Below are 15,155 nucleotides of genomic sequence, written 5' to 3'. Positions count from 1 at the left end.
TGGCCACTGCTTTAGTGGCAAGACTGAAGAGAAATGAGGAGCCCCTAACATTAACCAGGGGCCTACTGTGGACATTTATCGATTTCCAAGTTTCCGCTCTAGAAACAACGTTTTGGAGGACATCCTTGCATAAACATCTTTACATGCATCCTTACTTCCCTAGGATACAGTCCTAGAAGCAACATGACTGAGTGTGTGCGTACTTTCAAAACTGCTGATAAATACTCTGCCAAACTGTCCTCTTGAAAGGGAGTGCCAATTTAATTTCCAGCACTAAAACTGTGAGGGATAGTTCTGGGGAAAAAAAAAAGTAGTGTGGTTATTAATGCACATTTCATCATGACTGAAATACCAGAGCCATACAGCTTTACAAATACTCCTCTGTTTACTAATGTGCTCAGAAAGAAGGGGTCACCATCAGTTCTAGTTTTCCTTAAGTGTCACCCTACCCAGGCAGGATGATTAGGGAACGTTTAAGCAAAATCATCTGGAAGGAGGGATGCAACCTGGTAAAGAGATCTGGTCCTGGGGGAGGGCGGTAAGACAACAGGACACCGAGGGACTAGGAACAGCCCTCGAAGGCAGGCCCACGGAAGGCTGGGGACCCCTGGGAACCTCATTTGCCCCTCTGCTGCCCTCCCCAACAATCCCCTCTACCTGGTCTAGGGGGTCTAGAGTAGAGTTCAAACTGGTGGACCAGATATACAAATTCTTTTTGAAATCAGAAAAGAAATTTAAGTCAGAATAATCCATATCACGTAACAGTTGGGAGAGATATGATCAGAATGCTTCTTAAACCAATCTGAAAAAACCTACCTCGAAACATAAACAATTCAGTTTTAACAGTTTTTCCCTAACCAAACAACTGTTTTCTCAGTCTTGAAAAATCACAGATGACACCAGAACACTGAAAACTAGGATTTCACAGTTTCCTAAATGTATAGCCAAATGATTACCAAAACCAAACCAAAACTGACCCAGTTTTCGTAACCCAACTACATACACAGCGTTCACATTCTCACCCATGGTAGTGAAATTTGCAAGTGCTCTGCTGCCTAATTATGATATCTGCAGCACACAGAGCTATTGCAATGTGAGGAAAGCTCGCTTTTCAACTCCAGATCTGAGAAGTTAATTTATAGTTAATCCACATCAATTAGTAAAATCATTTACCCCATCAACGGGAGTTTTTCCTGGTGTAAAAGTCACTCGAACAAAACGCTTGTTGACGACTTCCAGTCTGTCTACCTGGAATTTTAAAAAGTTATATATTTAGACATAAATTTACAGAAGAGATTTGAGATGGTCAAGCACATTAAAATCGCACACAGTAGTTTATTTTAGACACACAAAGAACCATGACAAAAAATACAGGGAGGAAGCATGTTCCCCTTCCAAGCTGAAAAATAAAAACGTCACAAACACTGCTGAAGCACCCAGTCATGTCCCCTTCCCAGAGGTGGCATTAGGTGCTGACTGTCCCAAAGCACGTCCTGGCACTTGTGCCATGCATAGACATAACCCTAAATATATACTCGCTGTTGCCTGTCTATAGGACTTTAAAAACAGTCTTGCTTGGTATATATTCTTCTGCACTTTTTTCCCCCTCCTTGTATTTGTGAGGTACACCCTTGTTGACCAGCCAGATCAGCATGGTATTCCATTTTATGCGCACACCCCAAGTTATTTATCCATTTAGGCTGTTTCAAAACATTCGCTACCACTAACTGTTATGAACAGTCCTGAGTATACGCTCCTAGGCACATCTTCAAAAATATCTCTGGACGTGTACCTGTAGCTAGACACAGTAAGGCTGGGCTGCATGATATACGTACTTTAGTAGACACCATGAAACTGCTCTCCAGTTCACAACGCACAACAAAATATTCCTATTGGTCTTCAGTCTCACTTGCTATTAGAAGACTTTCATTTTGCCATTCTATGGGTATAAAATGAAATAAGCTTTTTTTTTTTTCCCTGTAACATCCTAACTACAAGGTTCTAAAGAACACTAAAAACCTCACTCGAAAGTTTGGAGTGGACTTGGAGCCTGAGCCCTCTGGAAGAGGCTTGCCTCCTGCTGTCATTAAGCATGCTTTGGCAGAAGTCTAAAAGGTACAAGTCAAAAATGGAAAGTGAGGGAGCCCTGGGTAATTCCAGGAGGAGCTGGGACAGAGGACTATCTGTTCCTAAAGGCACGCCATCTGGAAAGGAGTGACTACTCCCTATAAAACTTCTGGGACAACAGCAGACAGATTTCAAAGAACCAGGGGGTCAAAAGTAGATGCCTCTCTGGAGAATCTCCCCCAAGGCCCTGTCACCACACTTGGAAGGATGGCTACAGCCCCCTCAACACACACACACAGACACAAATCACTTCTTAGAAAGCGGGCTCTCCCAACATCTGGGATATACACATAAATATCTTGGCTTCCACAAGAAACATTTGCCTCAAAAATCTGAGTAAATAATCGTTTCCATTTTTCCATCCTCAACCTTACTCTACAACCTTTAAAAATAACTTTTGAGGGGCGCCTGGGTGGCTCAGTGGGTTGAGCCTCTGTCTTTGGCTTAGGTCATGATCCTGGGGTAAAGTCCCGCATTGGGCTCTCTGCTCAGCAGGGAGCCTGCTGCCCCCTCCACCCCCCGCATGCCTCTCTGCCTACTTGTGATCTCTCTGTCAAATAAAATCAATCTTAAAAAAAAAAAACCAAAAAACTTTGGAGGGGCACCTTGATGGGTTAGTCAGTTGAACCTCTCTGACTCTTGATCTCTTGATTTAGGTTCAGGTCGTGATCTCAGGGTCCTGGGATCCAGCCCTGAGTTGGGTTCTGCACTTGGTGCCGAGTCTGCTTGTCCCTCTCCCTCTGCTCCTCCCCCTGCATACTTTCTTGCTCTCAAATAAATAATACCCTTAAAAAAAATAAAAACAACTTTTGATTCTTTATGTTACCCAGTATCACTATCTCACCTTTATTTTTATCCATTTTCCTTGATGAAAAGCCCAGTACCAAGAGGTTAAATTTCCCCAGTGACACAGCAGCCCGGTTTTCTCACTATCAGTTCATTTAATCAGTTCTAAGGTGGACATTTTTCATATTTTAACTTGAGAAATTAGGGTATGTTTGACACTAGTATTATTTTATAGTTTCAATGGCAGCTTACTAAATTTTTCTTAGGAATACATAAAATAATGTGTCTTACAGTCCACAGCATCTCAAAGATACTGGAATATAGTCTCACTAGGTAAAGACCTGCTGGTATGACAAAGCCTCCTGAGCAGCCTTGCCTGGACTTAGAGCCCATCTGTTCTCACTTTCAACACCCGCTGCCCCTTATTTACCCAATGCCAAAGCCATGGGAGATTAAGAGCCCTGGAAGTATAAAGGAGCCGGGAGAGGCTGGCACACTATAGCAGGAGGAAGAGGTGACCGAAGAGCACACAGGAAGAGTAGATGGAGGGAGAAAGTACATGGAGGATGGCGGGAGCAAGACCAAAGCTAGGTTCTAGCAGAAGCACAAGAAAAGGATTTTGTGGTATATGTGGGGATTGCTGGGCGAAAACAAACAGGGTTTTTGGTTGCAAGTACTTTTTCCAGGATTTAAAAAAAAAAAGAGAGAGAGAGAGAGAGAGATGATAATAGTAACTTTACCATGGACAAGCTGTGTAACTAGCTGACTGTTACTTTATTGGTGCAATCTACTGAATTCACCTTTGAAACCACTAAAACCACCACTCCCACAAAATACTTACTACTCCTTTGGAAAGATAGTTATTGACAAAGTCCTTCCATGTGATTTCTCTCCCGGAGCTCCTGAACAGGAAGTAAAACATGACTCCACCCCAAAATAGAGCAGTCCAGAGAAAGTACATCCTGAATTCCTTGTCATCCCATGGAAAGTCACCCTGGGCAAAGAAGGAGACAGTCTCTGTCAAGACTGAAATGTCACAACATGATCTAGGCCATACTGGCCACAAATCCCTCCCAACTTCCCCTGCAGCCACCCCACACCCTCCAAATTAATACCCAGTTTGGAATCACACCTTCTGGAATCTGGACCACCAGTGAGAATCGTCTTTCTTGCCACCTCGTTTTCCACCGCCACCAACTCCTCCTCCAGAAGGGCGTGAGGTAGCAGCTGGCTTTGATTCTGTTCACGAACAGAGAGCACATATACCAACACAGCAGATTTTATATCTCTCAACAAAGTTTCCATTAATATAGTTTAATAAAAGACTTACTACAAAAGTTCTTACAATAACTTGTTGATCTTTTTTCATTAAGATATATCCAGAGCCAACTATTAATAGTTGTGACCTCTGTGTTGTATTGTATGCTTAGAAATAGACGCAGGCCTTTTATTTCTGGGAATCAGGAATAGGAAACCCTTCAGCACCCCATCTCAGGTACTCATCAACCAGCAACTTCCAGAATCGGCCTGTGTGTTACAGTGTCATGACAACACTTGGTATTCAAAGTATGGATGGATGAGTCTGAAGGAAATACTGTTTCACTCTGTGCAACTAAGATACACAGGAGGCAGAGTTTCATCAGGCCACCCTAATGCTAGCTTCGTTACTTGATAGTTACATTGAAGTTCTGTAAGGCAATCCAATCCTATACCTCAACTAGATTTAAACCAAGTATAAAAATCATTGAGCACAGATGAGCTATACTCCTGGGAGACAGAATCATTAATTCTATTGTTACTGTGGCTTTAGAACATGTTTTGACCTTGACTGAGGAATCAGAAGCATATCTGGGATTAGAATCCAGCTTTGTTTTCCAATCACTTTGACACCTTGAGATTTTACTTAATCTCTTCATGCTCCTGTCAAATAGGAACAGTAACATGCGAATAATGTCATTTTCTCTATTTTATAGAGTAGTATCAAAAAAGAGAGGGAAGTTCCAGTCTTTGAAAAAAATCAAAACCTTATACAAATCCAAAAAAAGGACTTCCTGTGAAATAGCTTATGGCAACTGAGGAGTCTGAAGTGAGAAAGGATACTGACAGCATTTGAGGAAGCTTGCCAGCGCTTTACACACACTATCCCGTGACACCTGCACAATACACCGACAACCGGGGGTGTACCCATTTTACAGATAAAAAAGGCATAGCTTAAGAAATTTGGTAAATAACTGGTTGTAGTGTTAAGTGACATTGAGAGAGTGACAGAGTTGTGTTTGAGGTGAACGTAAACGAATTTCCGAATTCCCACTTGTAGGTAGAAAGGAGGGGCTCCCCTTTCCCACTCCCATGAACTGAATACTGTCACAGTTTCTTCCGTAAGCGAGGCATGATTTTGATACCCAAACAAACAAACAAACAAAAAAACCTTACCCACTAAAATAAGCTTGCAAGAATTTGAAATTAGTCTCTGTTACGGGATGAAAATGTATTCTCTCCCAAACTCATGTGCTTAGAGTCCTAGCCCTGTGGTCTTACTACACTGTGGTCTTACTTGGAAATAGAGTCTTCAGAGAAAAATAATCAAGTTTAAGATGAGGTCTTATGGGTAGATCCTAGTCCAATATAGTGGTCATTCTTATTAAAACAAACCAGAAATGCACAAAGAGAAGGCAGCAAAGGAGAAGACAGTCACCTATCAAGGAGAAAGGTTTGAAACAAATCTTTCCCCCATGATCTTCAGACGAAACCAACCCTGCCAACATACTGATCTTGGACCTCCGGCCTCCAGAACTGGGAGACACATACTTGAGCTGCTCAGGATGCCCAGCTGTGCAGTTCTGTTACCGCAGCCCTGGGAAACCAATACCAGTGAACATCTCCCCACCCTACTTTCTATCCTCTCATAGAATCACAAATACTACTCTAACATCTTCAACTACTGTGCAGTGACTCCTCTACTATGCAGGACGGGAGGCTGCAGCCACCTAGCACAGAGTTCCTGACGTGATCACCCCACCATCATGCACACAAGGGGCTTCTGCACATGTCTTAGGTGAGGCAGGGTCTGAGAGAGGCACTGAGAGAGGTCTGTAATGAGGCACAGGGCTGGGAAAGAGTACAATGCATTTCTAAAGTTGTTTGACAAGAATCCCTACTACTGGGACAGGAGTGGGACACATGTGAAAATGTGACATGACTGGCTCTATTTTAAAAGCAGACCTATTCTTCTTAATCTACCCCCAAACGAAGATAAAAAGACGAGCCACCATGACCCTGGGAAACACTGTACATACAAACTGCGCAGGTTTCCAGTCAGGCCACACTAGTGCTGCTCCCTTCTCTTAGCCCCTGGCCTTGTTTTCACTCCGTGCATTCTCTGAGCATCTATTTGTCTCTCCGACTAGAACTAGAATTAGAACCAAGTTCACTTAAAAACGAGGGCTGTACTCTGGAAAACAGTATGGAGTTTCCTCAAAAAGTTAAAATAGAGCTACCCTATGACCCAGCAATTGCACTACTGGGTATTTACCCCAAAGATGCAAACATAGTGATCCGAAGGGGCATATGCACCCCAATGTTTATAGCAGCAATGTCCACAAGAGCCATGGAAAGCCAAGGAAAACTATGGAAAGGGCCTAGATATCCATCAACAGATAAATGGATAAAGATGTATATTGTTGGAACAATATACAATGGAATACTATACAGTCGTCCAACCCCCCCCCCCCGGCAAAAATGAAATCTTGCCATTTATAATGACACGGATGGAACTAGAGGATATTATACTAAGCGAAATAAGTCAATCAGTGAAAGACAATTATCATATGATCTCGCTGTTATGTGGAATCTGAGAAACAAGGCAGAGGATCATGGGGGAAAAGAGGGAAAAAAATGAAATGGGACAAAACCACAGAGGGAGACAAACTATAAAAGACTCTTAATCTCAGGAAACAAACTGGAGGTTGCTGGAGTGGAGGGGGGTGTGGGAAGTATGTGGTGGCTGGCCAATGGACACTGGGGAGGGTATGCGCTATGGTGAGTGCTGTGAATTGTGTAAGACTGATGAATCACAGACCTGTACCCCTGAGACAAATAATACATTGTATGTTAATAAAAAAATAAAAATAAATAAGTAAGTAAGACCCACCTTCTGTATGTGGTTGTTAAAATAAAACTTTTCCACTGGCTGACTCAAAAAAACAAAGACTGTATTGTAATTTTCCTTACATTTCCCTAAAAACAAAGATGCCAAATGAAATGTGACAGACATTATGCTAAATGTTATCACACACGTGAAATGGGGACAGGAGACTCATGGACTACACAGTTCTCCCAGCCACCAAGCTCTAAGAAACCCTATCTGAAACCCAAGCTCATACAGGTTCTGAGGAACTCTGAAAAACACCACACTATATCAAAATATGTGCCAGATACATATGCATGTATTAGGTTTCTAAAATTTTTTTTAATTAAAAAAATTTTTTCTTAAAGATTCTATTTATTTATTCGACAGGCAGAGAGAGAGGAAAGTAAGCAGGCTCCCTGGGATCATGACCTGAGCTGAAGGCAAAGGCTTTAATCCACTGAGCCACCCAGGCCCTGGATTTCTAAATTTTTAAAAAATGATTTAGATGTGTAAAATATATTGATGAAATTTGCAGTTAAATTCAACTGATACTTCGACATCAGCCACAGCAACTTCTTTTAAGACACTTCTCCAAAGGCAAAGGAAACAAAAGCGGAAATGAACTTTGGGGACTTCATCAAGATAAAGAGCTTCTGCACAGCAAAGGAAATAGTCAAAAAAACAAAGAGACAACCCATGGGATGGGAGAAGATATTTGCAAATGACACTACAGACAAAGGGCTGATATTCAAGAGGTATAAAGAACTTCTCAAACTCAACACCCAAAAACCAAATAATCAAGTAAAAAAAAAGGGCAGACAATATGAGCAGACACTTCTCCAAGGAAGACATACAAATGGCTAACAGACACATGAAAAAGTGTACATCATCATTAGCCATCAGAGAAATTCAAATCAAAACCACACTGAGATACCACCTAACACCAGTGAGAATGGCAAAAATTAACAAGACAAGAAACAAGCCTTAGAAAGGATGTGGAGAAAGGGGAACCCTCTTACACTGTTGGTGGGAATGCAACTTGATACAGCCACTTTGAAAAACAGTGTGGAGGTTCCTCACAAAGTTAAAAACAGAGCGACCTTATTACCTGGCAATTACACCACTGGGTATTTACTTCAAAGATACAATGTAGTGGAAAGAAGGGCCATAGGCACCCCAATGTTCATAGCAGCAATATCCACCATAGCTAAACTGTGGAAATAGCTAAGATGCCCTTCAACAGATGAACGGATAAAGAAGATAAGGTCCATATATACAATGGAGTATCATGCCTCCATCAGAAAGGATGAATACCCAACTTTTGCATGAACATGGATGGGACTGGAGGAGATTATGCTGAGTGAAAGAAGTCAAGCAGAGAGAGTCAATTATCATATGGTTTCACTTACCTGTGGAGCATAAGGAATAGCGCGGAGGACATTGGGAGAAGGTAGGGAAAAATTAAGCAGGGGGAACCAGAGGGGGAGACGAATCACGAGAGACCGTGGACTCTGAGAAACAAACTGAGAGTTTTAGAGGGAAGGGAAGTGGGAGGATGGGTTGGCCCAGTGATGGGTATTAAGGAGGGCATGTACTGCATGGAGCACTGGGTGTTATATGTAAACAATGAATCTTGGAACACTACATCAAAAACGAATGACATACTGTATGGTGACTAACATAACATTAAAAATAAAAGGAATAAATATGACTGATACTGACTGATCAGTATCTCTAAGGTAAACTTAAATTAATTCAATTTGAAAATGACAAGAATGAACAGAAAAGTAAGGTGAAATGAAACACAGGGTCTGTAGAATTTTACATGTATTGTAACCTTCCACTTCACAACTGCCTTAGAAGAACACTTCCTTTTTTCAGAGAAAATGACTGGCAACATTATATACTAGAGGAAAGTAGTAAGCTTAAACATAATCTTTTTAAAAGGTACCTTTTTTTTCTCCTGTAACTTCTTTAGATTCACTAGCTTTTTTCCCATTTTTTCCATTAGGAAAGTATTTCTCAAACCCTGTTAGAAAAAAAAAAAAAAAAAAAAACAAACCCTTAGACTAAATTCATTAGGTTTTACGTATGAATGTTCATTTTGAAAGCTGATATACCATTAAAACGCTAAAGCTCAAAATATAGCAGTTTATGTGTAGAAGTAATTCAATGCTTAAATAACCTGAGGTAATAAAGAAAAAAAGCCTCAACTGCATGCCAATTTCATTACCTACAGAAGTGTTATAATTGAATGGGATACATTTTCATCACTGCAATCAGACACAAGTAGATAGGGGGTGGTTTACAGGAGACAGAAGCTGAGAGTCAACCTAAAACAGCTACGCATCTATTAGTGAACACCTGCTCCTGGCACTTTTTAAAAAAGATTTTATTTATTTGAGAGCGAGAGAGCACTAGTAGAGGGGAGAGGCAGAGAGGGAGAGAGGGAGAAGCAGACTCCCCACTGAGCAGGGAGCCTGTCACCTGATATGGGGGCTCAATCCCAGGACACCAGGACCATGACCTGAGCCCAAGTGAGATGCTCTACTGACTGAACTACCCAGGCACCCCACTCCTGGCACATTTTTAACAGATTATAGAACATTATGATCACACCTGAGAGTGTTTACCTTTTGGAGGTCGAGAACAAAATCTTTGATAAGTAGCAATTACATCTGTCAAAAGAGAATTTCTGCTGGTTGTTGCTTGAGTTGTAGCATATCGATAAAGCTGTAACATAACATATATATAAAAGCATAAAAGTTATATCAAGATAAAACCATTGAAAGGACTTCTTTTCCTAGTATCTCAAAGTGAATGAAATGTTTCTCCCCTCAACAGGTGCTCACACTAGCATAGGGGTCTCCACCCTTTGAAGGGGAGGACTTTGGTTGCCTGGGACTGTGCCTCTCTATTCCACCACATGAACCAGGACACCTAAGTTATGATCCAGAAGACAAGAACACTTTAAAATCCTGCCTGAGTTAGAACTGTGGCCCAATTACTACTCTTCATCGGCACATTCACCTTGGCATTGTTTATGCAATTTGTAGCACTCAAAAGACAAACTGATACAGAAAATCTGCTCCTTCGTGCTGTCTCATTTGGAGGGTCTATAAAACGGCAAGACTATTCACCTGAAACCAAGACTATTCACCTGAAATCATGACAGCACTGCTTGTAAATTCATCTTCATTCCAGGATGAGGAAGTTACGGTCCACATTACTGATAATCCTTACACTAGTTAACAGTTGCTAAAGATACCTGATACACTGTCATCCTAGAGAGAATGCAGGTTATGCAAGTCCTGTTACAGACACATCTCTGCTTTAAATAACATATGTGGCTATTATAAAGTTATTTTTTAAATACTGTTTAGGTAAACTGGAAATATAACATAAACAAGCTGAACAAACTCCCTGTTAAATTTTTAGGTTCACAATTAAAAGCAAGGTGCAGTGAGGAGATACATCCAAATGTGGCAGTGGAAAAACTTCAAGAAATCCTATCCCCTGGCAAAGTGAAAATTCACCACCATTTTTGAGGAGAACAAACTTTTAAATACAGATGAGAATGTTTACAGAGAAGTTCATCTGTATTAGTCTCCACCAGCATTGCCTCATTTGGGTCTGATGGGAGGAACAGAACAACACAAAACCACATCTGCCAGGGTGACTATAATCAAAAAGACAATTAAAAGTGCTGGTGAGAACGTAGAGAAAGTGGAAAAGGCAGAGCCGCCGGGAACTGGTGACAATGGGAAGCGGTGTAGCCACTTTGTAGAAGTTCAGCATTCTCAATATTACATGCAGAGTCACAATGTGATCTGGTCAGTCCACTCCAACCCAAGAAAATGGAAAACATGTCCACACAGAACCTCTACGTGAATGTTCATAACAGCATTATCCACAAGAGCCAAAAAGGGGAAACAACCCAAATGTCCATCAAGTGCTGATATGTGGTATACTAAACAATGGAATATTACTCAGCCATAAAAATGAATGAAGCACTGATACATGCTACCACATGGATAAATCTTAAAACATTATGCTTATGTTAACTTAAAGATGCTCATGTTAACTTAAGAAATGTTAATGCTCATGTGACAAGCTCATGAAATGCTCATGTTAACTTAAAGAAATCAGACACAAAGGCCACATATTATGTAATTTCACCCATATGAAATGTCCAAAATAGACAAATCCAAAGACAGTAGACTGGCAGTTGCCTAGGACTAGAGGACTGGTTGCAGACAAATGGGGAGTGACTCTAATTTGGTTACAAGGCTTCTTTCTGGGGGTGATGAAATGTTCTGGAATTAGATAGTAGTATGGTTGTATAACCATGTGAATTGTACACTTTAAAATGATTAGTTTTATGGGATGGGAATAAAAAAGTCAATAAGAAATAAAGAATAAGCTGATTTAACTTCAAATTAATACACAATTCTACACAGCAAAATAGGACAGAAGCACTGACACTGATCTTGGTTGACAACAATGCTGGTCTGACAGAATTTGGAGCTTCTGTAGTGTTAGGCCCTCCCTGACCCCTGAGAGCACTTGGCCTAAGAAAACACCACTAACAATAAGCAAGAATGTATCGAATGTAAATAAGGCTTTTCCAATACCAAATCCATTTAGATTAAGATGACCTGTTAGGCAAGGTGGATAAGGCAACAGTAAGTCACACTGATCCACTGAACCATCTATTCCAGGCCATACGCTGCTAAGTGCTGGGGGTCTGGAAGTCAGAACCGATCCCTACCTCCAAGAAACTCAGAAGTGTAGGGGAGAGAGTCCTGAGGACAGACCTACTGCAGGATGGTGTAATACACAAGCACTACAAAACCTCCAAGTACATGCAAGTACAGAGGGAGCACAGGAGGAAGGGTTTACATGTTCAGGGGACCTAAGGATGTCATAAGAAAAGCGACATCTAGGCCTGGGATTCAAAGAACCTGTAATCACCAGGCAGACGGTGTCAGAACTTTTAATTTTGTTAAAGCCAGAAATCTCAACTTTTGAATGACATCTTTAACACATCTCTTATTAAGAACTTCACCTACACATCTGTAATGGGAGAAAACAGCTAGTTCCCAGGCATGCCACCATGAGGATCAAATGTAGTTACGTATGTAAAAGCACTGTTAAAATCATATGGTGATACCTCGATTTAAATTACCATTTCCAATTATTTTGAAAGCCCCTGGAGAGTAAGGGTTCTTTACATCACCATATAAAGTAAGTCTTTATGTCACTGTAAAGTACAGAATTGGGCATAAGGCATATACACCATAAACATTTACTGACCAATAAACTCTCTATTTTCAAATTGTGTTAACCTAGAATACCTCTAGCAATAATCCTGAACCTGCTTTTAACGCTGAAGTTATTTTCTCTAAGGGCACCATCACTGAAACTATTCTCTGCTTATCTAACCCAAGCCCATTCAAAAGATAAGATAAAAAATATCAACTCATAAAATTTAAGTTTAGAGCACCTCATATTAGAGGATTAGCTTTTAGGTTTGCCAATATGTGCACCGTTTAGCAGCTTTTTCATCAGTCCTTATTCCTCTGAGCATAAAATCTGAGAATGGACATCTCATACCAAAATCTTTTCCCCGGAAAAAATGTGAGAATCGTACTTCTTCTGTGTCTGACCTTTACTAGTGGCACAAACCTAAAGGCAAATCTGTTCTTTCAGACTCCCTAGCAATGCCCTAATGTCCCCATAGAGATCTTCTAAGCAACACCAGGAATGTGTCACAGACCCCTGATCAATCAGCTACTGCTGTCAGCACAGGGGACTTCCTTAGACCTAAGCATCCAAGACTCACAGGACAACAGTGCCACTCAAAAAAGAAAAGGTGTTCAGGTAAGATTCCTGACATAACTGCAAAATCAAAGGGCAGATCCCTATCTGCTTCTTACTTGTCTGAGTCCAGTATTCACTAGGGACGAAAGGAGAGGGCATGGTAAGATGGCAACACGATGCGACGCAAACGTTAGGCCTAGCGCAGGGCAGGCGTGTAAGACAGAGATGAAGATACTCCAAGACTGGCAACATTTTCAAAGAAAATCATGAAGGCTCCATTTTCAGTGGAGAGGCTGAGATAATTTCCTCAAAGGCATCTGGCTAGTAAGTGACAGGTTCCTGTGACTGACCCTGGGCCTTAATCACCGTGTTCATTTGCCCCTTGGCCCTAAGCAAACCAATGCCAAGGCTGGTCTCTAAAAAACTGGCAGACAGCAAGAGACCATGTGGCTGAAATAGATGATACTGACTACCCACCCATGACACGAACCTTTACTTGACAGATTACTGCCACTGTCCCGTGAGAACAGGCTACCATCACTTCAGAAAAACGTACTACCACCGCCCCCACGTGGGAGCCCTGTTATCTGCTCCTTACCAACAGAAAAACAGCCTCCAACTGAAGACGGGCCTTCTTATACAACAAAAAGCACATTCTCTACTCTGAGATGATGTTATTAATAATCATAGTTAATATGTATTATCTACTATGTGCCAGATCCAGAATGGCAGCAGCCCCCTTCTACAGATGGAGAGATGGAGGCTGAGAGAGGCTGCGTAGCTTACCTCCGAAACCTGTGCTTTCAGATCACGCTCACGTTGCCAACGCTTAAAACTCACGCACAACAGCTGCCACTTTTCCATACCATGACAGCAGGTGAAAGAAAGGTAAGCTACACTGGAGATACGACAGACAAGTTCCTTAACGTTTTCAGGTCTCATCTGCTCTATCTGTAAAATGGGTTCGTCCTGAAGGAAGTCAGAGGACCCTCCCGGATGATCTTTTTGAAGCTCCCTGACGCACAAGTATTTGATTCTGTTTTCAAAAATCCAATTCTATACCCAGGCTCTGAGACGCACAGCGTGCTTACGGGAACCACGGGATAAAACCGATCTGAAACGCTGGGCGTCCTGGCCCGGAACACGCAGCGCACGCGGCCTCATTCACGCGAGGAACCCGCCCCAGACGCCCGGACAGGCGCGAGCGCGCCCGGGGGCCGGTGACCTTGACGTCCTGCTCTCCCGGGCCGGAAGCAGGCCCGAGGGTCGAGCCGGGCCGGGGGCGGAGGGCGCTGGGCCCCCGGGACTCACCGTCCGGAGGTAGGACCGCTCGGTGGGGTCCAGGCGGCCACCAGGCACGAACAGTGGGGGCAGGCCGCGGGGCCAGCAGCCTCCCCGGCCCCACAGCCGCAGGCAGCGGTGCGCCATGGCCGCCGGCGCCGCCTGCTCGGGCCGGGGGCGCTGCGCAGGCGCGGCTCTGCGGCCGGAGAGGCGGCGACGGACCGACTCGGGTCGCGGGAACCGGGTCGGAACAACCAGCGAACCGCGCTGCGGGTCCCCGGCTCACAGGCGAGCCCACGCTCTCGACGCGCGCGTCTTCTCCCAGCTCCACCCCTCCCGGCGTGCTGACGTCAGCCGCAGAGCGGGCGCAGGGGTCTAGGGCCGTTCCTTCGGCTCCGGAGCGTCCTCGCTACGCGAGCGGCGCGGTCGAAAGAGGAGGAGCGTCGAGGGCGACAGCGGGCAGTGGGCGGGGTGGAGGGGGAGGGCGGGCAAGGTAGTGGGCCTAGAGGGAGGAGCGTAGGGCTGGTGGGCGGGGCGGAGGGCGGGACGTTGGGGGCGGGGTTGGAGGCGTGACCGTAGGGTAGAAGGGCGAGCGGAGGCGAGGGCTGCGGGGCGGGGCCAGCTCGTAGCAGCCAGCAGAGAGCGGGGCAGGCTGCTGCGGTCCCCAGACAAACGGATCTTTCCTTGTTTCGGCGCGAGGCCATTGTCGACATTTTGGGCATTCACACTCGGTGTGTCACTCCCGAAATATTTTATTGAGCTCCTAATCAGCGACGGCATCGCCCAAGTGTCTGGAGATGCTAACACGCATCCCTAACCCTAGGAGAGCAATGCAAATAATCACAAGTCGGTGAGCTAAATGCAATGATAAAAGTGTTGAGACTGTGACATCTGGCTTGGATCCATCGGGAACCGTTTGAAAGAGAAATGATTCTCAGATGAACTCAATGGAACTGCACGCTGTTTCGCACACCGTGACTGAGGAGGAGAGAGAGGACTCTGGAGCCAA

The 15,155-nt window shown here is 43.5% G+C and overlaps 1 protein-coding gene across 2 annotated transcripts in view; it reads right to left on the bottom strand.

The window, feature by feature from the left end:
* The window catches only part of AFG3L2 (AFG3 like matrix AAA peptidase subunit 2), a 46,939-nt gene extending 32,398 nt beyond the window's left edge, over nucleotides 1-14,541 (bottom strand). Inside the window, exons 1-6 of one of the 2 annotated variants that reach the window (XM_004742684.3) lie at nucleotides 14,177-14,541; nucleotides 9,676-9,775; nucleotides 8,994-9,071; nucleotides 4,046-4,152; nucleotides 3,755-3,907; nucleotides 1,174-1,248 (exon numbers count right to left, since the gene is read on the bottom strand). In XM_004742684.3, coding sequence (XP_004742741.1) covers nucleotides 1,174-1,248; nucleotides 3,755-3,907; nucleotides 4,046-4,152; nucleotides 8,994-9,071; nucleotides 9,676-9,775; nucleotides 14,177-14,293 — 630 coding nt within the window. In that variant the 5' untranslated portion in view covers nucleotides 14,294-14,541. Of the gene's footprint in view, nucleotides 1-1,173; nucleotides 1,249-3,754; nucleotides 3,908-4,045; nucleotides 4,155-8,993; nucleotides 9,072-9,675; nucleotides 9,776-14,176 lie in introns of those variants that run through there. The other variant, XM_013051377.2, reaches the window with a different exon arrangement.
* Between the last annotated feature and the right edge of the window lie 614 nt (nucleotides 14,542-15,155).

This window comes from Mustela putorius, unplaced genomic scaffold (genome assembly GCF_011764305.1).
Source record: "Mustela putorius furo isolate JIRA1106 unplaced genomic scaffold, ASM1176430v1.1 tig00003858_pilon_pilon_pilon, whole genome shotgun sequence".
In the NCBI taxonomy this organism is placed as follows: Eukaryota; Metazoa; Chordata; class Mammalia; order Carnivora; family Mustelidae; genus Mustela; species Mustela putorius.
This window is presented reverse-complemented; position numbering and strand designations above follow the sequence as displayed.